The following is a 26,305-nucleotide window of genomic DNA, read 5'->3' on the forward strand; positions in this document are numbered from 1 at the left end:
TCAACTGTCTAGACGCGTAGGCAATCACCCTACCGTCCTGCATCAACACCGCTCTGAGGCCAATCCTCGAGGCATCACAATAGACAGTATAAGACCCCGAACCTGTAGGCAGTATCAAAATTGGGGATGTAGTCAAAGCTGTCTTAAGCTTCTGAAAGCCCGCCTCACACTCTTTCGTCCACTGGAACGGAGCACCCTTCTGTGTCAGTCTGGTCATAGGGGCTGCAATTGATGTAAACCCCTCTATAAAACGGCGATAGTAAACCCCCAAGCCAAGGAAACTATGGATCTCTATAGCTGAAGATGGTCTGGTCCAACTCTACACTCCCTTTAATTTCTTCGGATCCACCTGAATACCCTCACTCGACACCACGTTGCCTAAGAATGCCACGGAATCCAACCAAAACTCACATTTCGAGAACTTAGAATACAACTTCTTTTCTCTCAAGGTCTGAAGCACTGTCCTCAGGTGTTGCTCATGATCTTCCCGACTTCGGGAATACACCAGAATATTATCAATAAAGATAATGACGAACGAGTCAAGATACGGTCAGAACACACTATGCATCAAATGCATAAAGGCTGTTGGAGCATTGGTCTACCTAAATGACATAACAAGGAACTCGTAATGACCATACCGAGTCCTGAAAGCAGTCTTCGGGATATCTGGCTCCCGAATCTTCAACTGATGGTAATCTGAGCGCAAGTCAATCTTAGAAAATACTTGTGCGCCCTGAAGTTGGTCAAACGGATCATCAATACGAGGCAAAGGATAACGGTTCTTCACTGTAACTTTGTTCAACTGGCGATAATCAATACACATACACATAGAACCATCCTTTTTCTTCACAAACAAGACAGGAGCACCCCAAAGTGATACACTGAGACAAATAAAACTCTTATCAAGCAATTTATGTAACTGATCTTTCAACTCCTTCAACTCAGGAGGAGCCATACGATACAGAGTAATAGAAATAAGCTGAGTGCCCGGCAACAGATCAATGCCGAAATCAATATCTCTATCAGGCAGCCTGCCCGGAAGATAAGCTAGAAACACATCGGGAAAATCCTGTACCACTGGGACTGAATCAACTGAAGGGGTATCAACACTAACATCTCTCACATAAGCTAAATACACATCACACCCTATCTCAACCAGACGCTGAGCTTTAAGAAAAGAAATAACTCTACTGGGAGTGTGATCTAAAGTACCCCTCCACTCAACACGCGGTATTCCTAGCATAGCCAGCATCACGGTTTTTGCATGACAATCAAGAATAGCAGAATGGGGCGACAACCAGGCCATGCCGAAGATAACGTCGAAATCTACCATGCTGAGCAACAATAAATCGGCTCCGGTATCAAAACTACTAAGAGCAACCAAACACGACAGATAAACGCGGTCAACAACAAGAGAATCTCTCACAGGAGTAGAAACATAAACAGGAGAACTCAAAGAATCCCAAGATACACCTAAATGTTGAGGAAAATAAGAAGACACATAAGAATAAGTGGAGCCTGGATCGAATAGAACCGATGCATCTCTGTGACAAACCAGTATAATACCTGTGATGATAGAATCGGAGGCAACAACCTCGGTACGGGTAGTAAGGGCATAGTATATGGCCTGGCCTCCCCCTCTAGGGCGACCTTTACCTCCCCGACCTCCACTTTTAGCTGGCTGAGCAGGTGGGGTAGAAACCGGAGATGTAACCATAGCCTGAGAACTCTGCGGGGCACATTGTGGCTGAGAAGTCTGTAGAGGTACATCCCTCCCAAGTCTGGGGCAATCCTTCACCATATGACGTGTGTCACCAACTCAAAACAAGCTCTGGGAGGATGTGGTGGTTGTGACTAGCTCGGGCCAGGTCTGCTGGACTGACCTCTGAAAGCACCCCGCGCAGGAGGCGCGCTAGAAATCGGAGGTGCATAATAAGGCTCCTGAGGCCTAGGAGGAGCTGGAGCACTACTGGTTGCTGGAAGAGCTGAATGAATAGGACGACTCATATAAACCCTACCATGATGACCTACAGCTGGGGTATGGGCACCAGAATAATGGTCCGACTCTCGAGACCTCTTGGCCTTCCTCTCCTCTCTTTCCTTAGCATGCATACCCTCAATCCTCCTAGCAATGCTCACCACATGCTGATAAGAAATATCCATCTCCAACTCACGAGTCATGCTAGACCTGATGCTAGAAATAAGCCCCTCAATAAACCGGCGAACCCTCTCGCGAACAGCAGAAACCAAGGCTGGTGCATGTCTAGCCAAACTAGTGCAACGGACAGCATACTCTGAGATAGTTATAGCACCCTAGCGCAAATGCTCGAACTCTGCGCGCCATCTGTCCCTGAGGCTCTGAGAAACATACTCTCTCAGGAACAGATCTGAAAATTGAGTCCAAGTCAGTGAAGCAGCCTCATCCGGACTGTCTAACTCATAGGTGCGCCACCACTCATAGGCGGCTCTTCGAAGCTGGAAGGTAGTGAAGGAAACCCCGCTCGATCCTAATATACCCATGGTACGGAGAATGCGGTAACTCTCAAATGCGAGAAAAATAAGAAGACACATAAGAGTAAGTGGAGCCTGGATCGAATAGAACTGATGCATCTCTGTGACAAACCAGTATAATACCTGTGATGACAGAATCGAAGGCAACAGCCTCGGTACGAGCATGAAGGGCATAGTATCGGGCATGGCCTCCCCCTCTAGGGCGACCTCTACCTCCCCGACCTCCACCTTTAGCTGATTGAGCAGGTGGGGTAGCAACTGGAGCTGTAATCATAGCTTGAGAACTCTGCGGGGCACGTTGTGGCTGAGAAGTCTGTGGAGGTGCACTCCTCCCAAGTCTAGGGCAATCCCTCACCACATGGCGTGTGTCACCACACTCGAAACAAGCCCTGGGAGGACGTGGTGGTTGTGACTGGCTCGGGCCAGGTCTTCTGGACTGACCTCTAAAAGCACCCCGCGCAGGAGGCGCGCTAGATACCGGAGGTCGATAATAAGGCTCCTGAGGCCCAGGAGGAGCTGGAATACCACTGGCTGCTGGAAGGACTGAATGAACAGGGCGACTCATATAACCCCTACCATGATGACCTGCAGTAGGGGCACGGCCAACAGAGAAATGGCCCGACTCTCGAGACTTCTTGGCCTCCCTCTCCTCTCTATCCCTAGCATGCATACCCTCAGTCCTCCTAGCAATGCTTACCACCTGCTGATAAGAAATATCCATCTCCAACTCACGATCCATGCTAGACCTGATGCTGGGAATAAGGCCCTCAATAAACCGACAAACCCTCTCGCGGACAGTAGAAACCAAGGCTGGGGCATGTCTAGCCAAACTAGTGTAACGAACAGCATACTCTGAGACAGTCATAGCACCCTGGCGCAAATGCTCAAACTCTGTGCGCTATGCATCCCTAAGGCTCTGAGGAACATACTCTCTCAGGAACAGATCTGAAAACTGAGTCCAAGTCAGTGAAGCAGCCTCATCCGAACTGTCTAACTCAGAGGTGTGCCACCACTCATAGGCGGCTCCTCGAAGCTGAAAAGTAGTGAAAGAAACCCCGCTCGATCCTGAATACCTATAGTACGGAGAATGCGGTAACACTCATCCAATAAAATTTGTAAATATTCTGTAATTAATGGATGTAATTACTGAATTTGATTATGGAATATTGTTTATCAATTAGGGAGACCCAGTCCAAATAATTGTGCATTATTTCTTGTTTTAGAGCATGTCTATCAGAAATTAGAGAATCCAGAGAGAAGATTGAGACAAATATCTTCCTCCTATAGCATACAAACTTTAGATGTATATCTTTATACTTGTACCATGTGGTTACGACTTTCGTGTACACACTTTAATCCTCTAAGAAACTAAACTTAGCTATCTAACACATCTCTTCAAGTTGATACATACTTTTCATATGTGACAAGCTTGTCACATTGGTTGCTAGTTCGAGAACCTAACAGGGATTGCTGAATATGTCTGCAAGTTATTTTACTTTACTATTTTTGTAACGATGTCGTTTGAGAATATCTTCTCTCTAACAAAGTGAACTAAATTTTAATGTGTTTGTTTGGTCCTCTCATGAAAGGGGAGTCTCTTATTTACCCGAGAGATATAAGAGATCAGTTGATTTCTTGAACTATGTCACAATCACTCGTTCTGATATTCAAGCTATTCTATATTTTCGACATCACATAAGGAGAATATCGGAGTGCTCGAATTATAAGTGGATTAGACTGAGCAACATGGGCGTTTCTGGTTGGTATGGTTAACTCTTGCCTTTGTATAATGTTTTCCCGAATGCACTTTACATCTTATTTCTATTAGCAAATGTACATAAACATTTGATTCTTCCATAAGTTTTAGTGACAAATCTATTATGATGCAGAATTGAGGTACAGGAGGAAAGGGCATTTGAAGGTATATGGTATCCGTCTGGTGCTTCTTCCACTGTATAGTTGCTGAGCCTCTTTTACTTGTTTACAGTTGTGTTGGACATCCAGGCCTTTTTAATCTTTTGTAGATGATCCCGTGATCCTTTTCTAGGCAATCACTTCACTCGTCGTGCCAGCTTTGGCAACTACAGTGTAACTCTTTCTGGAGCTGAGTCTACAAATCATGCGAAGTTACCCTTTGAACTTGTTCAACATGATGTGAGGCCTTGGAAAATATATTCATGTTACCTTTATTGACTATTATTCTTGAACTTGGTTGTTTTTATGCAAATTTCCCAAGTGATTTTCACTATTCAAAAATTTATATGCACATACCAAGACCGTGAAGAACTTGTTACTTCCTCGGGGAAACGCAAGTGCGCGTGATACCACTAATAATATAAAATGAGTAGAGTGTCACAACCCCGGTTCGCCCTCCGTGAACCATCGTGACGGCATCTAGTCTCTACTACTAGGTAAGCTTAAATTGCGGAATAAAAATAATTTAAAACAGAAATAGAGTGATATAACAGCGTTTAAAAGTGTCACTCGGCATACACAGTACCAACTCTCATAAACTAATACAGTTGTCCCAAAACCCGAAAACCCATGAACCACAAGCTATGAATATAATAAAATGCTCAAACTCCGGAATGTCTACATCAACAGAAAAGATGGAAGGGCTATCACTACAAGATAGAATGGAAAGGGACTCCTCGGTCTACGAACGCAACAGATATATCTCGAAGTCTTTGGAGCAGTCGCCTCGCCTTAAGAGTGATAGGACTGAGTCGCAGTACCTGGATCTGCACATGAAAAACATGCGTATAAAGGGAATGAGTGCACCACAGCGGTACTCAGTAAGTGCCAAGCCTAACCTCGGTCGGATAGTGAAGAGGAAGGTCAGGGCCCTACTGAGATTAAATAAATATAGAGATGACAGAATAAGATAAGCATTACAATTGAGAATCTACAGTAAGAACTTAATACAGGATAATAAGGAATACAGTAATTGAAACAGAGATAAAGACCATCACAAGGAAATACTACTCATAACAAGGATGATAACCGGGGATCTCTCAGTATCCTCAATATATATGTCGGGGATCTCTTGGTATCCCAAGGATCTCTTGGTATCCCGAGAATCTCTTGGTATCCTCAATATATGCTAGGGATCTCTTGGTATCCTCAAAAATACGTGCCAGGGATCTCTTGGTATCCTCAATATATGCTAGGGATCTCTTGGTATCCCGAGGATCTCTTGGTATCATCAATATACGTGTCAGGGATCTCTTGGTATCCCGCACCTCAGTTCAAATCATAAATACGTACAGGGGATCTCCCGGGGATGTCGTCCCGTAGTCCCAAAGTAAAACACACAGCAGCAACATAAGAATATTCAATTAAACTCAATTTCGTACCAAATAAAACAGGTAATTCTAATTTAGCATGCTTCACATAATTCAATTAAGGCAGTTTAATCAAATAAACAGTTAAGTCAATTAGACATAATTTTTCTAAGCTAGCAGCAGGTTTAAATTGCAAGTAAAATGAAACAGGAAAAAGGAACACAATTAAAATTACTTAAAGAAAACCGAATTTTCAACAATTAGCTCAAGTACGCACTCGTCACCTCACGTACAACGCATTTCAATTTTCAAATATATCAAATCCTAAGGGGAAGGTCACCCACACAAGGTTAGGCAAACCACTTACCTCGAACCAGCTCAAATCAATCTGAAACTACGCTCTTGCCACGAGTACTCGACTCCAAATGGTCCAAATCTATTCAATTAAATTTCATAATGTAAATAACACTTCAAGTAACTGATTCTATAAAGAAATTCTAAACGAATATGCGAAATTAGGTCAAATAACCAAAACGCCCCTCGGGCCCACGTCTCGGAATCAGGTAAAATTTACATTTCAAGAATCCTTACGCCCTCACAAGTTCAGTCATACCAAAAGTACCAAAATCGGACCTTAATTGGTCCCTCAAATCATCACTCAAAGGCCTCTAATTAGTCATGCCCGACTCCCCATCCGTAGATGCAGTACCGCTCCTGCGAAAATTCTAGCGCTTCTGCGGCTCCTGCTGAACCTCCCCATTTCCGCTTTTGCGATGCCAAATGCCGCTTCCAAACTCGCAGATGCGGTTATGACAGAAAACCAGCTGAAGCTGCAACTCCAAACCACTGTACAAACTTATATCAATCCTTAAAACACCTAAAACAACATTGAAACGACGAATCAACCACGGATTCAAGCCTAAAAATTCCAAAACTCTAAAAATATGTTTTCGATCAAAAAGTCTAACAAACCTCGTTCGAATAACCTAAAATTTTGCACACACGTCACATTCAACACTACGAAGCTACTCCAACTTCCGGAATTCCATTCAGACCCTCGGATCAAAATCTCACTATCGAACCGCAAACTTCAAAATTCAACCTTTCGGCATTTCAAGCCTAAATTAGCTACAGACCTCCAAAACACCATCCGATTACGCCCCTCAACCCGAAATCACTCAACGAAGTTAACGAAACCATCGAAATTTCATTTTGATGTCATCTTCACACTGTTCCGACTACGGTCAATTTTCCAACACTTAAGGTCTCATTTAGGGACTAAGTATCCAAGAACGCTTCGAAATTCAAAACCGAACACCCCGGCAAATCAAAATAGTAAAAATAAACACGGAAAAAACAGTTAATAGGGGATCGGAGCGTTAATTCTTAAGACGACCGACCTGATCGTCACATAGAGTATGATTGGATATGGATTTAATTAATTCAAACTCAAGATTAAGCCCCAACTACTTATCAAACAAAAGTTTTGGTTTGACCGATTTATCTTAAATGTTGAGGAAGAAAGCCTAAGGTTATGGATTTCTTTGACCCTTCTGTTATGGCAGTAATTGACATAGATTAATGGATGGAATTTAGAAACTTCATAGATAGTAGAAGTTCGCATTCCTGGCTGAGAATAATACTTAACCCGTCCTTCAATATGGTGTCATTGATCTATGATTTAAGTTCAGAAAATATGGATGACTTGGGCATACATCAGGTGTGCAATTTATTCGGAAAAATGCTCAAATCTCAAAGCAGCGAGTCACGAAAAAAAAAGTTACAGAAGCTCTACAACCTCTCTAAACAACAAATGAACAGAGATATTGCACCATCCCATCCCCTTATATGGATGCAAAGTATTCTTTGCTGCCCTTAGGATCTGGCTTCATTGACTTGTCACCAGGCTTCCACCCAGCTGGGCATACTTCATCTGGGTTCTCCTGAACATATTGCAATGCCTGTCGCACGAGACCAAATTAATTATCACTCTAAGCAGCAGATTGTCTAATGATAGTATAATACTCGCGCCCAGATACGTCTATTACCTGAAGTGTCCTCAATGTTTCATCAACACTTCGGCCAATTGCAAGATTATTAATGGTGGAGTGTTGGATAACTCCTTCCTTGTCAATGATAAAAAGTCCTCTCAGTGCAATTCCCTAAAACAACATAAGAAACATCAGGGAGCTGATTCCAATAAGGCTTTGCTGTCATGCTTATTTTGGAATGATGAACCCATATGGAAGATTCAGAGAAAATATCTACTGAAAGATATCAGCAATGCTCATCACAAATAGCAACTTCAAACATACTTCTAACAATTTTAAAGCAATAGTAAAAGTTGTTTTACAGAAAGCCTCTTCAGTAAAGAGGCAACTTTAGAAGTCATTATCTGATGTTTAAGAAAGATGGTGCAAAACTGCATAGAAGCAAATTTCCGGTCTGCGCCGGAATAAATCATAAAGACTGCTGACAGCCATGAAATTCAAGGTATCAGGTTTAACAGAATATAAGGTTAGAATAACAAGAAAAGGCATAAGCTGTAGTTAAGTGAAATGGAGAAAAGTGCACACAAATCCAATCTAAAGCACTTACTGCAATAGTCTTTATTCTTATCCTAAACCCTAACAAGTGCCAGATGCCACTTTAGTCACAACAACTCACTCTATCTCATAACTGGTTGTTTTAAGATATTATCGCAGAAAACATTTGATTAAGGCTCAGCTATTGTTGCTGTTACACTTACATTATGTAAGGTGTTTGAGATACGTACGTTGGTGTAGGGATGAGTGTGAGACCTAGAGAACCTAATTTGCTTTAAAAGACACATCATTTACCACTATTGGAATAAAAAACAGAATGAATATAAAAGGTTCATATTGCTGACTCCAACTACTTTGGGATTAAAGCCTATTTGACTGATACATCTAGCAAAAAATCACTTGTTGCAGTTAAGTAAAAGTAATAACAGTACAATCTGAAACTCTACAATTTGATTTCATAGTTCAAATTCTACTCCGAAACCCTTAAGCATGTTACCATTATAGATCCATTTTGATGGCACATACGTGGACTTGATTGCTTATGTTATAAAATAACAGCAGCCCTGCATAACTGCATCCAAGGCACTATTCCCAAACTTAAATTTTTTTCACTCATATATCTAGCAGGTCAAAAACGTAGACGAATAATTACAAGGATTTGCCAAAACAATATCAAAGACAATTTTAAAAGCTACACTATAGGAATCAACAACAATCATACCTGATCCGGTATCAGTACATTGTAAGATTTTGAAATTGACTTTGTCACATCCGAAATTAATGGATAGTTCAGATCACCAAGGCCACCAGACTTCCTATCAGTTTGGACCCAGGCAAGGTGGGAAAACTACAAGAATACATGAGATCAACAATGTTAGGTAAAAATTATGCTAACGTGACCTGTGACAAAGACCATTACAGTTGAATGATATTTACTTGCCTTGTACTGAAACGATTTTTCAAGCATACATGATATCTTGATCTACAAGTAAATGCTATTAGTCTTTCTCAGTAAATTTACTTTAGATATATTTATTCTTCCTTATTTTCTGGTTAACCAAAAAATCCCCGAAAGCCAGTTGGCGCACGGTTCAAATATCAGTGAGTAAATGTTCCCCTCGACCCTTCTCAACTTAAGTACCAGGCTTTTGTGTACAGCACGGTTCAAACTCGTGACATGTGCCTAATCCACATATCACGTGCCACGCTCTAATCACTAGACCAAAGCCATGGACATCTGTACTTATTCTCTAGATTGCTTATGTCTTGTCAACGGTGTAGCATAGATAGCTATGCCAAGATCAAAATCACATTTCATAGTCTCTCATTGTCGTCAACTTCCTATCTTAGGTATTCTCTTCCTTACTTAAAATAATATTTATTTTTAACTACAAGTTCTTTTGTAATGTCTTCAGTTGGCATTTCGCTTGTCCTCTTCCAATTCACTATTATTCAACTTTTTCTCCAACTATTTCTGTATACTTCAATAATTTCTAAAGCTAGTTCCTCTGCCACTTCTTCATCTAAGACCACATAGAATAAAGTTCAAAACAATTGAAAAGGGCCTTTTCTAATAAGGTAAACGGGCTGTAGAAGAGCAGCAGCACAATCTGACAAGGCACAGACCATTTAGGTATCCTAACTCGTCAAAAGGTATTCTATTGAAAGTGACATTTACACTACTATATCACATTGGTGCAAACATATCATATGCACAAAACAAAAAGTAATCAACCAATTATTTTAGAAGAAATTTTTGAAGGAAAGAAAGACCTACCACACTGTCTACGGAGACACCCAATATTTCTGTGTTCACCTTCTGAAATTCTTCATAACGATCACTGAAAGCAGTGATCTCTACAGTAGCAGGAATAGATAATAGCGAAAAAATACATTAAGAAACAACAGCAATCAGTTCAAATTCATTATAAGAAAGTGAAAGTAGCAGCTGAGTGACTTTAGGATACAAGCTAACCTGTCGGGCAAACAAATGTGAAGTCTAGTGGGTAGAAAAAGAGAATCACGTATTTCTTCCCAAAGTACTCAGAAAGTTTAACCTGCAGATAAAACATTGTTCAATTATAAAAGCCAAGAAACCCATCCATAATGACTGGATGTGTAAAGCTAAGCCTTGAGATTATTAAAGGGGGAAATAAGTGAAAAGTAGTTCTAGGACAAAATTGTGACAAAATTTGATGTAACATAAAACGAACGAGGAAAAATTTGTATGGTGAAGTTCTACTGCATTCTGTTCCTTCCATGTCCCACTTTCTTGTCTAATTGGGATTCAAAAAGGTTAGCCAACAAGTAACATGCCTTCATGAAGTGAACTTTACTCTTTTGTCAACCAAAAGAATAAGGTATTGTTCGACGATCTCCTAGCAAAAAGATTCAAACTCTTGCAGCAAGCCACTGACATCTCAGATTGTTTTTCTTTTCTTCTCTTTTTTTGTGCTTTTTTAATGAAAGAAATGGCAGATCCTTATAATCAACAAAAAGGGAGAAAGTCGAAAAGAGAAGAGAAAGATTTTCTTTTTTGATCAGCAGAAAAGGGAAACAGACACACACACACACACGCAGAGGATCTCAGACTAACAATTAATATTGCCAATTCATTGAACATTGTTCGCCAATACAATACCTTGATGAATTCTTGATCGAAAACAGCCTCAGCCTCAAAGTCTGGTGCTTTATTTCCAACAAGCGGAACTTCACTCTGTTAGGAGAAGCGACAAGAAATGACATTAGAGAGATCAATCACAATCCAGATACAAGGACAAAACACCTCTTATATAAAGTAGAGCAAAAAGTAAATTGTAGGGAGGATGGGAATTCAACAACCTCAAATAGGAAACGGGAATATATGTTTATTTACCTTGGTCTTCTAATGTAATTTATCTATATATTTTTTATATAAAAGTATACACACTCACATATGAAGCTTTTAAGATCTTGAAACATCATCACTAATGCAAATTCATTCAGATACCACCAGAAAGATATACTAATCCATCTAATCTAGGCTGTCCGAAATATTAGTCGAGCACTGGCTTCATCTTTTTCAAAGTCCAAAAACACTAGTGCAATGAATACTCTTCATAGTCATAAAATTAAGCCATAAACAAAAGCAATGTAAATATCAATTGCACATAGAACTAAATCATTTTCACTTAAACAATGCTTTGGGATGTTAAAGATGATAATTTGTCGGTCTCAGAAGTCAAGCAGTAAACTCAACAAGTTTACAACAACTTCGATTCTTTGTTGTCATTAAAAGTTCTTACAATTATAAGAATAATCTTCACTATTACCCTCAATTCTTCAGCTTCATTCTACGTTAAGTAATGCCGGGGTCACTATTGAGTAAAAAAGATAACTTTGTTAACTGTTATAGCAGAAAGGGAACACTGATGCAAGTACATTTCCCCTCAGTAGTTAGTAACATCTTACATGGGCAATGATTCGTCAAATACTAAATTACTAATGGACATGGCATGTTTCAAACACTCACAAGATGCCATGAAGATGAAATGGCATCTGGTCAATATTGAGTTGACATATTATTTGTGAATTGCATTGTCAGTCATACCTTAAAGGTACATTTTCAAGTATAGTATACCTCTTTATAGCTTTATTCAAATAATGTGTTTCGAAAACTTAGAAGGCATCTAATTCCTTTTGAAGCTGATATCAATGAGCATCTTTTCATGATGCTGGTTTCCTCAACAGAATCTCCCCTGCAATCTTAACAGAAAATTTATAATGTATCTTATTTGTTTAACTGAACTAAGATCACACAAGATCTGCATTTTTATCTACTCTCAACTTCGGTCTTTTAAGAACTACGCCTTTTGCTTATGATTATATTTATTAGCAACAAACAACAGTTGAAATTTCCAGAACCAAACTCCACATTCAAATATACAAAAGCATACAAATTCCACTCAACATTTATCACAACGCAATACAAAAGCATTTTAAAAGAATGCAAGAAAAGAAGGGAAAAGGGGCGAAAATGTAGCTTACAGAGGCGCGAACGACGAAGGAGCGGGATGATTTGGAGTGAGAAACACGAGAAGAAACTGAACATGGGACACGAGAAACTAAAGGCTTACAGTTACGGAGTCCATTGAAAGATGAAGGAACAATGGTTGAGTGAGAAGGTGAAGGGTTGAAAGCAAAGAATTTGGGGGTAGGGTTTGAAGAAAGAAGAGAAGTGGACGTAGCACTGCAAGCCATTGAAAATTGACAAAGAAAGAGGTTTTGAGTGAGAAAGATTTGATGAAATGGATAAATATATAGATAGAAAAAGATGAGTCGAAGAATCTGGAAGGTTTTTTGCTCCCCTACCTGTTGAAATTGAAGGTTTAAGGTGGAGAGATGGTTGGTACAAGATAATAGTAGCCTTCAGCAGAGTGATTCATTTGGGGTAGGTGGGTTGGGTGGGGGGCGTTTCGGCAAACATTATTGCAGCAAATAGGACTATTACTTCTAAAAATCTAACCTGCAGATAATATTTATTTCATATTATATTATTTTTATTTCTAAATAGGTGTACATTTAAATAGTATTGCCTCTGTTTCAAATTAGACGAGCTACTTTAATTTTTAGTTTGTTCTAAAATAAAGACACATTTTTAAATTTAAAAATAATTCAATTTTAAACTCTTCATTTTACTTATTTTACCCTTTACGAATAACAAACAACCCCAACCCAAATTCTTTATCGCAAATGCGAGACTCCCCTCGCAAACGCGATGAACACCAGATACCAGCAAAATTTAGCCATCACAAACATGCTCGGGGTCGTGCAAAACTCGCCAAGCCTTTCAGGACCCCATCCAATCATACCAACAAGTTTATAAATACTACTCGGACCTTCTCAAAGCCTTCAAACACACACAAAAACATCACATCCAAGAATCAAAGATCAAATCACATGTTGAACTTCTCTTAAATTCATAAACTCTCAAACTTCCAACCATGCGTTTGATTCATGCCTAACCGCTTCGGATCTCAACCAAACTTTGAATGTAGTGAGGGAGCCGGAGTTATTGAATTATTTCATAACCCACGGAGAAGAATAAGATTCTTTACCAGTATCATAACCTCTCGATGGAAAATGAAACTTAGAGCATGATGTGAACCTACTTATGAGTGAAATTACGTGCTTTTCACTAGAAATTCAGCCTAGAGGTGATCGACCAATTCCCCCGATCTTAGGGGTCAATTATGGGAGAGTCGGAAACTATTGTATCTTTTCTAAAGCGGCATTCTCCCTTCTATCTATCTTTAATTGAATTATAGAACTTTCTCCCAGAGCTACGGAACTAACGAGTCTGATCAATAGAGTCCGTCATTTTTCTATTCCTTACAAGCTCCCTACAACAACACGGATCTATTCCAAGTCTAAAATAATAATCAAAGTCTGATAACATCAAAATCAACGTTCGGTCAAACCTACGAACTCTTAAATTCTTCAAATTGTCAACTTTCAGCAAATAGAGATAAAATCCTCTAGAAACATCCAAATCCAAACATACACTCAAGTCCAAAATCACCATACGAACCTATTGGAACTATTAAATTACCAATGCGATGTTGTTTACTCAAAAGTCAAACCTTGGTCAACTCTTTCAACTTAAGCTTCCAAAAATGAAAGTAAATGTTCCAATTCACTCTAAAACCTTCTAAAACCAAATCAACTATCCTCATAAATCATAAAACATCGAACAAGCATACGGGGAGCATCAAATAGGGGAACAGGGATCTAATGCACAAAATGACCAGCTGGGTCGTTACATTCTTTCCCTCATAAAAAATCATTCATCCTCGACCGGATTTAGAATCATACCTAGAATACCAAAAAAATAAGGATATCATATCCACGTATCATACTCGGGCTCTCAAGTCACTTCCTCGACCGGTTGACCTCTCCACTGAACCTTCACTAATGCAACCTCTTTTGGCCTCAACTTCTGAACCTGCCTATCCAAAATGGCCACCAGCTCTTTTTTATAAGCTAGTGTCACGACCCAAATCTTCAACCAAAAGGGATCGTGATGGCGCACATCGCCACTTGCTAAGAAAGCCAACAAATAACAATAATAAAGGCAATGCAAAACGCAAATGACATGATATTATAAATGAAAGATAGAATTTAGAAGAATTAGATCATGTCTAAAACCCACAACCATCTAACATCTCCCAGAAACTGGAGTTACTAAGTACATGAGCGTCTACAGATTTAACTATATACAAAGTATGGAAAATAGTACATTGTTCGAAATAAATAAACAGTAATATGACTCTCAGACGGGAGACTCCAAGACCTACGAAGGAGAGTACGTCACTACCTCATGTTGCCTCCACCATCTAGCTAGTCTGCTCTTTGGGTACTACCAGAACCAGCACCAAAATCTTGCACAATAAATGTAGAAGTATAGTATGAGTACAACCAATCCAATATACTTCGTCATCATCGAGCCTAACCCCGACGAGGTAGTAACGAGGCTAAGACAATACATCTACACATTAGTATGTGCAATTAAGTAATGAGAAATAACGAGACAAGATAAAAAGTAAAATAGCAAGTAAGATGACAAGATAAATAGCATGTGAGAGAGATAATAAGTATAAAAGTAATGAGATATAGACAAGAAAATAAGGAAAGAGAGGCCAGTCCAGCATACCTGGCCCAAGCCAATCACAGCCGCCACATCCTCCCAAAGCTTGTTTTGAGTGTGGTGACACACGCCACGTGGTGAGGGATTGCCCTAGACTTGGTAAGAGTGCACCTCCACAGATTTCTCAGCCACATCGTGCCCCGCATAGTTCTTAGGCTATGATTACAGCTCCAGTTGCTACCCCACCTGCTCAGCCAGCTAGAGGTGGAGGTCGGGGAGGTATAGGTCGCCCTAGAGGGGGAGGCCAGACCAGATATTATGCCCTTCCTGCCCGTACCGAGGCTGTTGCCTCCGATTCTGTCATCACAAGTATTATATTGGTTTGCCATAGAGATGCATCGGTTCTATTCGATCCAGGATCTACTTACTCTTATGTGTCTTCTTATTTTGCTCCACATTTGGGTGTGTCTCGGGATTCTTTGAGTTCCCCTGTTTATGTTTCTACTTTTGTGGGAGATTCTCTTATTGTGGACCACGTCTATCGGTCGTGTTTGGTTGCTCTTAGTGGTTTTGAGACCAGAGCTGATTTATCGTTGCTTAGCATGGTTGATTTTGATATTATCTTGGGCATAGACTGGTTGTCGCCCCATTATGTTATTCTTGATTGTCACGCCAAAATTGTGACGCTAGTTATGCCAGGTGTACCACATGTTGAGTGGAGAGGTACTTTAGATTACACTCCCAGTAGAGTTATTTCTTTCCTTAGAGTTCAGCGTATGGTTGAGAAGGGGTGTGACGCATATTTAGCTTATGTGAGAGATGTCAGTATTGATACCCCTTCAGTTGATTCAGTTTCAGTAGTACGGGATTTTCCCGATGTGTTTCCAACTGATCTTCCAAGCATGCCACTTGATAGAGATATTGATTTTGGCATTGATCTATTGCCAGGCACTCAGCCCATTTTTATTCCTCCGTATCATATGGCTTCTCCTGAGTTGAAGGAGTTGAAGGATCAGTTGCAGGAATTGTTTGATAAGCGTTTTATCCAGCCTAGTGTTTCATCTTGAGGTGCTCCTGTCTTGTTTGTGAAGAAAAAGGATGGTTCTATACATATGTGTATTGATTACTGCAGTTGTACAAGGTTACAGTGAAGAACCGTTATCTTTTGCCTCATATCGATGATCTATTTGACCAGCTTCAGGGTGAATGAGTGTTTTTTAAGATTGATTTGCGCTCAGGTTACCTTCAGTTGAAGATTCAGGAGCCAGACATCCCGAAGACTACTTTCAGGACTCGGTATGGTCATTACGAGTTCCTTGTCATGTCATTTGGGCTGACCAATGCCCCGACAGCCTTTATGCATTTGATGCATAGTGTGTTCTGGTCGTATCTTGACTCGTTCGTCATTGTCTTTATTAATGATATTCTGGTGTATTCCCGGAGTCGAGAAGATCATGAGCAGCACTTGAAGATTGTGCTTCATACTCTGAGAGGGAAAAAGTTATATGCTAAGTTCTCAAAATGTGAGTTTTGGTTGGATTCAGTGGCATTCTTAGGCCACATGGTATCGAGTGAGGGTATTCAGGTGGATCCGAAGAAGATAGAGGTCGTGCAAAGTTGGCCCAGACCATTCTCAGCTACAGAGATTAGCAGTTTCCTTGGTTTGGTAGGTTACTACCATCGTTTTGTGGAGGGGTTTTCATCAATTGCAGCCCCTATGACCAAGTTTACCTAGAGGGTGCTCCGTTTCAGTGGACGGGGGAGTGTAAGGCGAGCTTTCAGAGGCTCAAGACAGCTTTGACCACAGTCCCAATTGTGATACTACCTACAAGTTCAGGGTCTTATACGGTCTATTGTGATGCCTCGAGGGTTGGCCTCGGAGCGATGTTGATGCAGGACGGTAGGGTGATTGCCTACATGTCCAGACAGTTGAAGATACATGAGAAGAATTACCCTGTTCACGACCTTGAATTGGCTACCATTGTTCATGCCCTAAAGATTTGGCGCCATTATTTATACGGGGTTCCCTGTGATATTTATACTGGCCATCGGAGCTTGCAGTATTTGTTCAAGCAAAAGGATTTAAATTTGCGCCGGAGGAGATGGTTGGAGTTGCTAAAGTACTATGATATCACTATTTTGTATCACCTGGGTAAGGCCAATATGGCGGCCGATGCTTTGAGTCGGCGGGCAGAGAGTTTGGGGAGTTTGGCTTATTTACCAGCATCAGATAGGCCTATGGCGATGGATATTCAGGCCTTAGCCAGTCAGTTTGTGAGATTGGATCTTTCGGAGCCTAGTCGGGTTCTAGCTTGCGTAGTTTCTCGGTCTTCCTTATTTGATCGTATCAGGGAGCCGCAGTATGATGACCCTCATTTGCTTGTCCTCAAGGACAAGGTTCAGCACGGTGATGCTAGGGATGTGGCTATTGGTGATGATGGGTATTAAGGATGCAGGGTCAGATTTGTGTACCCAATGTCGATGGGCTTCGAGAGTTGATTCTAGAGGAGGCCCATAGCTCGCGGTATTCCATTCATCCGGGTGCCGCGAAGATGTATCAGGATTTGAGGCAGCACTATTAGTGGAGGCGGATGAAAAAAGATATAGTTGGATTTGTAGCTCGGTGCCTCAACTGTGAGCAGGTGAAGTATGAGCACCAGAGGCCAGGTGGGTTGCTTGAGCAGATAGAGATTCTGGAGTGGAAGTGGGAGCGGATCACCATGGACTTTGTAATTGAACTCCCACGGACTTTGAAGAAGTTTGATGTTATTTGGGTGATTGTGGATCGGCTGACCAAGTCTGCTCATTTCATTCCTATGTGTACTACTTATTCTTCGGAGCGGTTGGCGGAGATTTATATCCGGGAGATCGTTCGTCTGCATGGTATTCCAATTTCTATCATTTCGGATAGAGGTACTCAGTTCACATCATGGTTTTGGAGGGCCGTTCAGCGTGAGTTGTGTACTCGGGTAGAGTTGAGTACAACATTTCACCCCCAGATGAACGGACAGTCCGAGCGCACTATTTAGATTCTTGATGATATGCTCCGTGCATGTGTGATTGAGTTTGGAGGATCTTGGGATCAGTTCTTGCCATTGGCGGAGTTTGCTTACAACAACAGTTACCAGTCCAGCATTCAGATGACATCGTATGAGGCTTTATATGGTAGGCGGTGTAGATCTCCGGTGGGTTAGTTTGAGTTGGGTGAGGCTAGACTATTGGGCACAGACTTAGTTCAGGATGCTTTGGAGAAAGTTAAGGTGATTCAGGATAGGCTACGTACAGCCCAGTCCAGACAGAAGAGTTACGCGGACCGGAAGGTTCGTGATGTTTCCTATATGGTTGGAGAGTGGGTTCTGCTTCAGGTTTCGCCTATGAAGGGCGTTATGTGATTCGGGAAGAAAGGGAAGTTGAGTCCGAAGTTTATTGGCCCTTTTGAGATATTGACGCGTGTTGGGGAGGTTGCTTATGAACTTGCCTTACCTCCCAGCTTGGCAGGAGTTCACCTGGTATTTCATGTTTCGATGCTCCGGAGATATCACGGTGACTCGTCACACGTGTTAGATTTCAGTTCAGTCCAGTTGGACAAGGATCTATCTTATATTGAGGAGCCAGTGACAATATTGGATAGGTAGGTTAGAAAGCTGAGGTCAAAGAACATTGCATCAGTGAAGGTTCAATGACGGGGCCAGCCGGTCGAGGAGGCGACCTGGGAGACCGAGCAGGATATGCACAACCGTTACCCTCATCTTTTCACTACTTCAGGTATGTCTCTATGCTCGTTCAAGGACGAACGAATGTTTAAATGTAGGAGGATGTGACGACCCGTCCAATCGTTTTAAGAATTAACGCCCCAATCCTCTATTAACTGTTTTCCCCAAGTTTATTCTGTTATTTTGAATTGTCGGGATGTTCGGTTCTGAGTTTCGGAGAGTTTTGGAATACTTAATCCCTAAATGAGAGCTTAAGTGTTGGAAAAGTGTCCGTAGTCAAAACAGTGTGGAGACGGCCTCAAAACGGAAATTCGATGGTTCCGTTAGCTCCGTTGGGTGATTTCGGGGTTAGGAGCATGTTCGGATTGTATTTTGGATGTCCGTAGCTAATTTAGGATTGAAATGCCGAAAGTTGGATTTTGGAAGTCTCCGGTTCAATAGTGAGATTTTGATCCGAGGGCTGGAATGGAATTCTGAGAGTTGCAGTAGTTCTGTTGTGTCATTTGGAATGTGTGTGCAAAATTTCAGGTCATTCGAACGTGTTTTGGTTGGGTTTTTGATCGAAAGTGGAATTCAGAAGATTTTAGAAACTTAGGCTTGAATCCGATGTATTTTGGTTGTTTTAATGTTGTTTGAGGTGTTTTGAAGATTTGTACAAGTTTGAATAAGGTTTTAGGATATGTTGATGCCTTTGGTTTAGGTCTCGGGTACCTCGGGATGAATTCGGATGGTTAACAGAGGAAATTTTGGAGTTGAAGTTGTTGCAGCAGCTGGTCTTCTAGTATTTTCGCATCTACGGTTTGGGACCGCAGATGCGGCGCCGTAGAAGCGGCTAAAGGGCCGCAGAAGCGGCTTTGTGTCAATTCCTAAGGAACCGCAGATGCGGTAAAGGGCTCGCAGAAGTGGAATCGCTCCTGCGATTAGAGGTCTGCAAATACGAAAACTGGCATTTTAATGAAAGTCGCAGATGCGACGTTGTGTCCATAAAAGCGGGACTGCATCTCCGCAACTGCGGAAATCACTGGGCAGAACATATAAATAGTTGCCTTCGCATATTTGAGGGATTCTTTTACCATTTTCATCCGGGTTTAAAGCTTTTGAGAGATACTTTTTAGGAAAACAATGGGGAATTACTTGGACGTAACGTCCTTGACTTCATAACTCGTTTTTATGTGATTAAAAACCAAATTAGTGGTGAAAATTTTGGGGAAATGGGTAATTAGGGCTTGAGTTTGAGAGGCCTTAAATTGAGGATTTGAGGGGACATTTGGACTCCGATTTCAGTGTTCTTGTTATGTATAGACTTGTGAGAGTACGAGGTTTCTGAAAATGTAAATTTCACTGATTCAGAGATATGGACTCGAGGGGAGTTTTGGTCATTTTACATAATTTTATGCATTAGCTTAGACTTTAATTGTATAATCAGTTACTTGAAGTGTTATTTACATTATGTAATTGAATTGGATAGATTTGGGCAATTTGGAGTCGAGCACTCGTGACAAAGACGTGGTGTTGGGTTGATTTTGAGCTGGTTCAAGGTAAGTGGTTTGTCTAACATTGTGTGGGGGACCTTCCCCTTGAGATTGGTATATTTGGTAATTGAAATGCCTTGTACGTGAGGTGACGAGTGCGTACTTGTGCTAATTGTTGAAAATTCGGTTTTCTTTAAGTACTTACTAATATGTTTCATTTCCTGTTTCTATTACTTGCACTATTAAGTCTGTTGTTAGCTTAGGAAAGCATGTCTAAGTGACTTAATTGTTTCATTTGATTTAACCGCCTTACTTGAATTATGTGTAGCATGCTAGGCTAGAATCACTTATTGCCTTAATATGAATTTTTCTATTTCTGTTTATCTTCCTGCTGATGCTGTGTATTTATTTTGGGACTACAGATATGGGATTTCGGTAGCTCCCCCTTGTCTGTTTACTTTGGGACTACGGTTTAGATTCCTGGTAGATCCCCCTGCACATTTACTTTGGGACTACGGGTTAGATTTATGGTAGATCCCCCTGCACAGTTATATGGAACTACGAGAATGCACCAGGTAGATTCCCCCAGTACTGGTATTTATATTTGGGACTACAGAACGGGATTCCGGTAGATCCCCGCGCATTATGAGTTGGACTACAAGACGGGATCCCGGGAGATCCTTCAGACATATATATGATGGACTACGGGACGGTATCCCGGGAGATTCACTAGATATGTAAAGATGGGACTACAGGACAGTATCCTAGGAGATCCCCGATTGTTACTATTGGTGTTGAGCTGCATTTCCTTTCCATGTTTACCGTGTTTTGTATAATTGTTGCTTTTCTGTATATCCTATGTTATTTTACTGCCGTACTTATTTATATTGTTCTGTCCTATACTGTTGACCTTTATATTTGTTTAACCTCAGTAGGGCCCTGACCTTCCTCGTCACTACCCAACCGAGGTTAGGCTTGGCACTTACTAAGTACCGTTGTGGTGCACATGCCCCTTCTGAACATGTTTTTCATGTGCAGATCCAGGTACCGCTGATCAGGCCTACTATCCTTGAGAGGGGCGACTGCTCTAGAGACTTCGAGGTACATCTGCCGCGTCCGCAGAACGAGAAGTCTCTTTCTATTCCTGCTTTTAGTATTTAGCCCTTCTGTACTCTCTGTTCTTATTAGACAAATTCTGGAGTTAGAGCTATGTAGTATTTCCTTTTCTAAGCTTGTGATTTGTGGGTTTTCGGGTCTTGGATTTATAAATTGGTTTTGAGATCTATATAAATATGGTGTATGCCGAGCGGCTCATTTAACACTGTTATTGCCTTATTTCTGTTTTTAAATTATTTTACTTCCGCAAGTTTTGGCTATCTTCCGCAAGTTTAGGCTTACCTAGTCGTAGAGACTAGGTGCCGTCACGATGGTTCACGGAGAGCGAACCGGGGTCGTGACATAAAGCCTAGGCCACACTTTTTGAGTGTGGCTAAAGGCCTAAAATGTTGTAGTGCCAGTGAGACAGTAGAGGTGGTGTTTGAAATGGTTTCTTGCTGTTTTGGGTAAAGACGAGGAGAAGGAGGAAAGATGGGGGGTTGGTTTGGTTGGATATCAGCTAGGGACAAGAGCGATTAGGGGGATATGAGGAAGGCGACATATGAACATGGAGAAAGGAGAGGAAAGTGAAAGGGAAAGGAAAAAGGGTGTAACTGAAATCCTTAATTGAATGGGATAATTACGATGTTGGGATGTCACGACCCAAATCACACCATAGGGGTCTTGATCGCGCCTAATCCCCAAGACTAAGTAAGCCAATCACTTAACATGATTAAATTAACAAGATGTGATATAATAAGATAAAATTTAATATAAAAGCACAAATAGAGTTAACACAAGCCAACATGGCAATATCGAATACAATTTTTCAAAACTAGGTAGTACAGAGTCATGAGTTCTAACTGAATACGTAAAAATGTCTCGAGATACAATATTATTCATATATGAAAATAGCAATATCAATATAAGGATGGGACTCCAAAGGACGGTGACAGCCATGCAACTCCTCCTTGAATTCTCGTAATTAGTGAATGCACTCACTCTCTAGGTCCACTGCATCCAACACCTAATCTGCAAAAATAATGTGTAAAAGTATAGTATGAGTACACCATAATCGGTACACAGTAAGTATCAAGACCTTTGCTGAAATAGTGACGAGGTTCAAGTCCTATAACTCACTAGTCAAAGAACCTGTGTAATATATCAATAATTGGCAACTGAACGTATGATGAAGAACAATATCACAAATCTTGTTAGAACATATGATAACAACTCAACGTAGGAGAACCCGTTTTTGACAACAATTCATCAAGTAGAAACATAGTCATATGATAGCCTGTCAAAAATAACAGATAACTTATTAAAAATACATGACAGATTTCAAGAAAACATATATATATATGATCAAACTATTATCCATGTTTCATCACATGAACATCATTAAGGGAATCACTGTCAAACCATCAAATAACATCATCAGTAATGCCGTACTTATTTAGCTGCATGTGCAATATCAAGAAATATCTGCCTAATTTTGCCACATGCGCATATCACCACCCTTATTTTGCCATATGGGCAACCCAAGAAAACGCTAACCTTATTTCGCTCTATGCACATGTAACGACCCAACCAATCATTTTATAAATTATAGTCTCATTCGGCGGCATAAGGTTTGAATAGCTTTGTATTATGTGCTATGACTTGCATGCGTGGTCAAGTTCAGTTACCGGATGATTCGAAATCAATTTGGACGAAGGATTCTAGTTTTGGAAGCTTAAGCGGTAAAAGTTGACCGAAATTTGACTTTTGCGTAAACGACTACGAAATGGGGTTTTAATGATTTCAATAGCTTGTATGGTGATTTTGGACTTAGGTGTGCGCCCGGATTTGGATTTGTAGGTCCGTAGGGTGATTTGAAGCATTTCGGTGGAAGTTGGAAAAGTTGAAGTTTTGGAAGGTTGAGAGGTTTGACTAAGAGTTGACTTTGGTGATATCGGGGTCAGAATGTAATTCCAATAGTTGGAGCAGCTAAATTATGACATTTGGGACTTGCCTGCAAAATTGGAAGTTATTCCGGGTTGACTTGATAGGTTTTAACACGAGTTTTAGAAGTTGGAAGATTTGAAAGTTCATGAGTTTGATTCATGGTATGATTCGTAGTTTCGACGTTGTTTGATGTGATTTGAGACCTCGAGCGAGTCCGTATTAGGTTATGGAACTTGTTGGTATGTTTAGATGGGGTCCCGTGGGCCTCGAGTGTGTTTCGGATGGGCTACGGGCCATTTCCTTCTATTTTTGGACTGTTGTTTTTATGATGTCTGGTTTCCTTAATCGTGTTCGCATCGATTCCTCCACGATCGCGTAGTGTAACTTTGGGGCAGATAAAATTTACTCATTGTGTTCGCATGCTTCTGTCCTCGAACACGTAATTATACCGCCCTTCTTCATGTTCGCATACTGCTTCACACGATCGCGTAGCACCATTTCTGGCATTGGACTTTTTCCTCTTCGCGATCGCAAATCCTTTTTCGCAATCGCGATGTACTAATACATGGGCAGAATATATAGTACTCTATTCCGACGGTTAGCCATTTTTTAACATTTTTGGAGTTCTAGAGCTCGATTTTGAGCAATTCTTTGTGTTTTTTTCAAGAAAACTAATTGAGTAAGTGTTCTTCACCTAGAATTTATTTTATTTCATAATTCTATCTTTATTTTTATCATTAAATTAGTGTTTTGAATTGAGGAAAAAATGGGAATTTTGAAGAAAACTTAATGATGATTTGAGGGATGAAATGATATCGGAATTTGATAATTTTGGTATGGTTGAACTTGTATCAGAAAGAGTGTTCGGATTTGTGAAATTTGTCGGGTTCCGAGGTGCGGGCCCAGGGGTCGACTTTTGGGTTGATTTTTAGTTTTTTTTTATAAAGATTGAAACTTTATTATCCGGAATAGTTTCTTATGAGTTTTATTTATCCTTTAAAGTTATTTTGGCTAGATTTGAGGCGTCCGATGGTTATTTTATCCGAGAAGTTTATTTTGGAGTAACAGTCTATCTTCTTCGAGGTAAGTATCTTGCCTAACTTCGTGTGTGGGAACTACCCCTTGGAATTTGAGTCTTTTGTGCTAATTATATCATGTAAAGTCCGTGTACACGAGTTGATGAGGATGTGCTCGAGCTTATTTGTGAAAAGTTGACCTTTTAGGACTCTTAGGTCCTTATGTTCACTGAATATAAAGTTGTTTTTGTTATGATTAAGTTTCCCAATTACTAGTTTCATCTCTACATGCTTTAATTAGAATTAATTGCTTCATGATCCACTCTTATTGCCTATTCGACTCTTATATGACTTAACTGAAGTTGTTACCTCTTCTATTGCTATGCTATCCCTCCCTAATCATTTCTCCTTAATTGAAAGTGTAATTATCTCTTCAGTAATTGTTCATCCTTAATTGAGGTTATGATTATCTTTCCGCTGCTTAACCATAAAATGAATGTGTTGTATCTCTTTCGTAATTGCTCAACCTTAAAAGAAGTTTAGATATCATATATCTTAGTTGACTTATCCTTATTTGGAATTATTGACTTGTGTTATACCCCTTCTTATTGAAATGTACTTTGAGGGATCGTTGCTACATATTATTTCTCCCTTGTTGAGCTATTCTTATTATGACTAGTATTCTCTATTGTGTTTATTCTTTGTGAACTAGTTCTACTGTTTCTTTGCAATTGAAAGCTATTGAATTGATTTACTTGTCGTACTCTTGTGTAATTGTCATTGTTGTTGTTGTACTCAGTGTTGTGATGCACGAGGTTTCTGTCGTACGGTTGTCATTGTGATGCACGAGATTTCTGTCGTGCTATTGTTACTATTGATATGTGCACATGAGGCGTGACAAGGCGGGCTATATATATGTGGGTTGCGCAAGTAGCGAGACAAGGTAGAAATATTATTATTCACATATAGCGAGACAAGGCGAACATTTACTTTATTATTATGCATGTGGCGAGACAAGGTGGGTTATGTCAGGGATTGATCTGTGATGGCCTGGGGGCATTCTTGTTATTTTTATTTGTGTAGTGTCATACCTACCGGTGTGAGTTTATCTTGTGAAAAATTGTGGGGAAAATTCTTACGTGCTGTTCATTTTCTCTGCACTTGCTAGTTGACCTGAACTGTATTAGAACACTTGCACAAGCATACATGTAGTTAATTACTCCTATCGTTTAAGAAGATGGATCATGATATTATTGAGTATTTATACACACCCCGTCTACTTACCTAATATGAGATCTATTGGCATGTGCGTCGTTAGTATGGTTACTAGTTGAAATGAGGGCACAAAATGCCAAGTGTTTAGGGTTCATAAGTGGGACCCGTGACTTGTGGATATTCTGAGATTTGGTATCTCGTGGTGATTATTGGATAAAAACCTGATGTGAAAGTGATTATTATCATCTAGTTGCTATTTGTCCTTCTTTTAATTGTGATCACCGGATTTAGACTGTATTTAGCTTACTCTACTGTGTTATTACTTGTTGTGTTCCACCACTAATAGTTGTTTTTATTTCTTATTACAAGTATCATATTATCGTCGTCAATATGCATAGTTTTATAGAGATATCGTATTCTATTAGTACTACACTTATATTTGCTCATGTTATTTAGTCTAGTAGGTATTTTGACTGTTTCTCGTCACTACTCCACTGAGGTTAGTCTTTATGCTTACTGGGTACCATTGTGATGTACTCATACTATGATTTTGCATAATTTTTGTGTAGATCCAGGTAAATTCGGAGTCCGTCGATTGTTAGCTAGTTGTACAAATCTTGCTGGGGAGACTCAAGGTAATCCTGCTGCTGCGTTCGCAGGCTTCAGAGTCATCTTCTGATTTTTTTACACTATTTACCCTTATTTCAAAACAGTTGTATGTAGAGGTTTCTACCAAACTATGTAGAGCTTATGACTTGTACTATCGATTTTGGGATTATAAACTTTGTATTAATATTTCTTCTCTGCAATTGTAAATCGTTATTTATTTTGGTTGATTATTTCAGTAAATGTTAGGCCTACCTAGTCCCTAAGACTAGGTG

The 26,305-nt window shown here is 40.3% G+C and overlaps 2 protein-coding genes and 1 long non-coding RNA gene across 3 annotated transcripts; 1 reads left to right on the forward strand and 2 right to left on the reverse strand.

Moving 5' to 3' along the window:
• Positions 1–319: 319 nt before the first annotated feature.
• On the reverse strand, positions 320–1,717 carry LOC138873511 (uncharacterized). The gene is made up of 2 exons (XM_070151981.1): positions 826–1,717; positions 320–378 (listed from the first exon to the last, which is right to left on the reverse strand). Exons 1-2 carry the CDS (start codon positions 1,715–1,717, stop codon positions 320–322), a joined length of 951 nt encoding a protein of 316 aa, XP_070008082.1.
• Positions 1,718–3,625: 1,908 nt separating this feature from the next.
• Positions 3,626–4,751, forward strand: LOC138872650 (uncharacterized). Its single transcript, XR_011401123.1, has 3 exons — positions 3,626–4,274; positions 4,401–4,432; positions 4,499–4,751. It is a non-coding gene; the product is annotated as an uncharacterized lncRNA (long non-coding RNA).
• Positions 4,752–7,446: 2,695 nt separating this feature from the next.
• Positions 7,447–12,800, reverse strand: LOC104245700 (2-Cys peroxiredoxin BAS1, chloroplastic-like). The gene is made up of 7 exons (XM_009801353.2): positions 12,368–12,800; positions 10,983–11,057; positions 10,317–10,398; positions 10,119–10,198; positions 9,063–9,188; positions 7,844–7,957; positions 7,447–7,756 (listed from the first exon to the last, which is right to left on the reverse strand). The coding sequence occupies exons 1-7, from the start codon at positions 12,578–12,580 to the stop codon at positions 7,640–7,642; spliced, it is 807 nt and encodes a 268-aa protein (XP_009799655.1). The 5' UTR covers positions 12,581–12,800; the 3' UTR covers positions 7,447–7,639.
• Positions 12,801–26,305: the final 13,505 nt, after the last annotated feature.

This window comes from Nicotiana sylvestris, chromosome 7, assembly GCF_000393655.2.
Source record: "Nicotiana sylvestris chromosome 7, ASM39365v2, whole genome shotgun sequence".
Classification (NCBI taxonomy): Eukaryota; Viridiplantae; Streptophyta; class Magnoliopsida; order Solanales; family Solanaceae; genus Nicotiana; species Nicotiana sylvestris.

Bases quoted from the DNA above. Each gene is read 5' to 3' on its own strand.
- LOC104245700 (XM_009801353.2), bottom strand. From the start codon at position 12,580: ATGGCTTGCAGTGCTACGTCCACTTCTCTTCTTTCTTCAAACCCTACC. The intron at 11,058-12,367 runs GTAAGCTACATT...TTCTCCTAACAG, and splicing joins CCTTCGTCGTTCGCGCCTCT to AGTGAAGTTCCGCTTGTTGG. The intron at 9,189-10,118 runs GTAGGTCTTTCT...GTATTCTTGTAG, and splicing joins GTGTCTCCGTAGACAGTGTG to TTTTCCCACCTTGCCTGGGT.
- LOC138873511 (XM_070151981.1), bottom strand. From the start codon at position 1,717: ATGGTTACATCTCCGGTTTCTACCCCACCTGCTCAGCCAGCTAAAAGT. The intron at 379-825 runs GTATGTGTATTG...TGGCATTCTTAG, and splicing joins GAAAAAGGATGGTTCTATGT to GCAACGTGGTGTCGAGTGAG.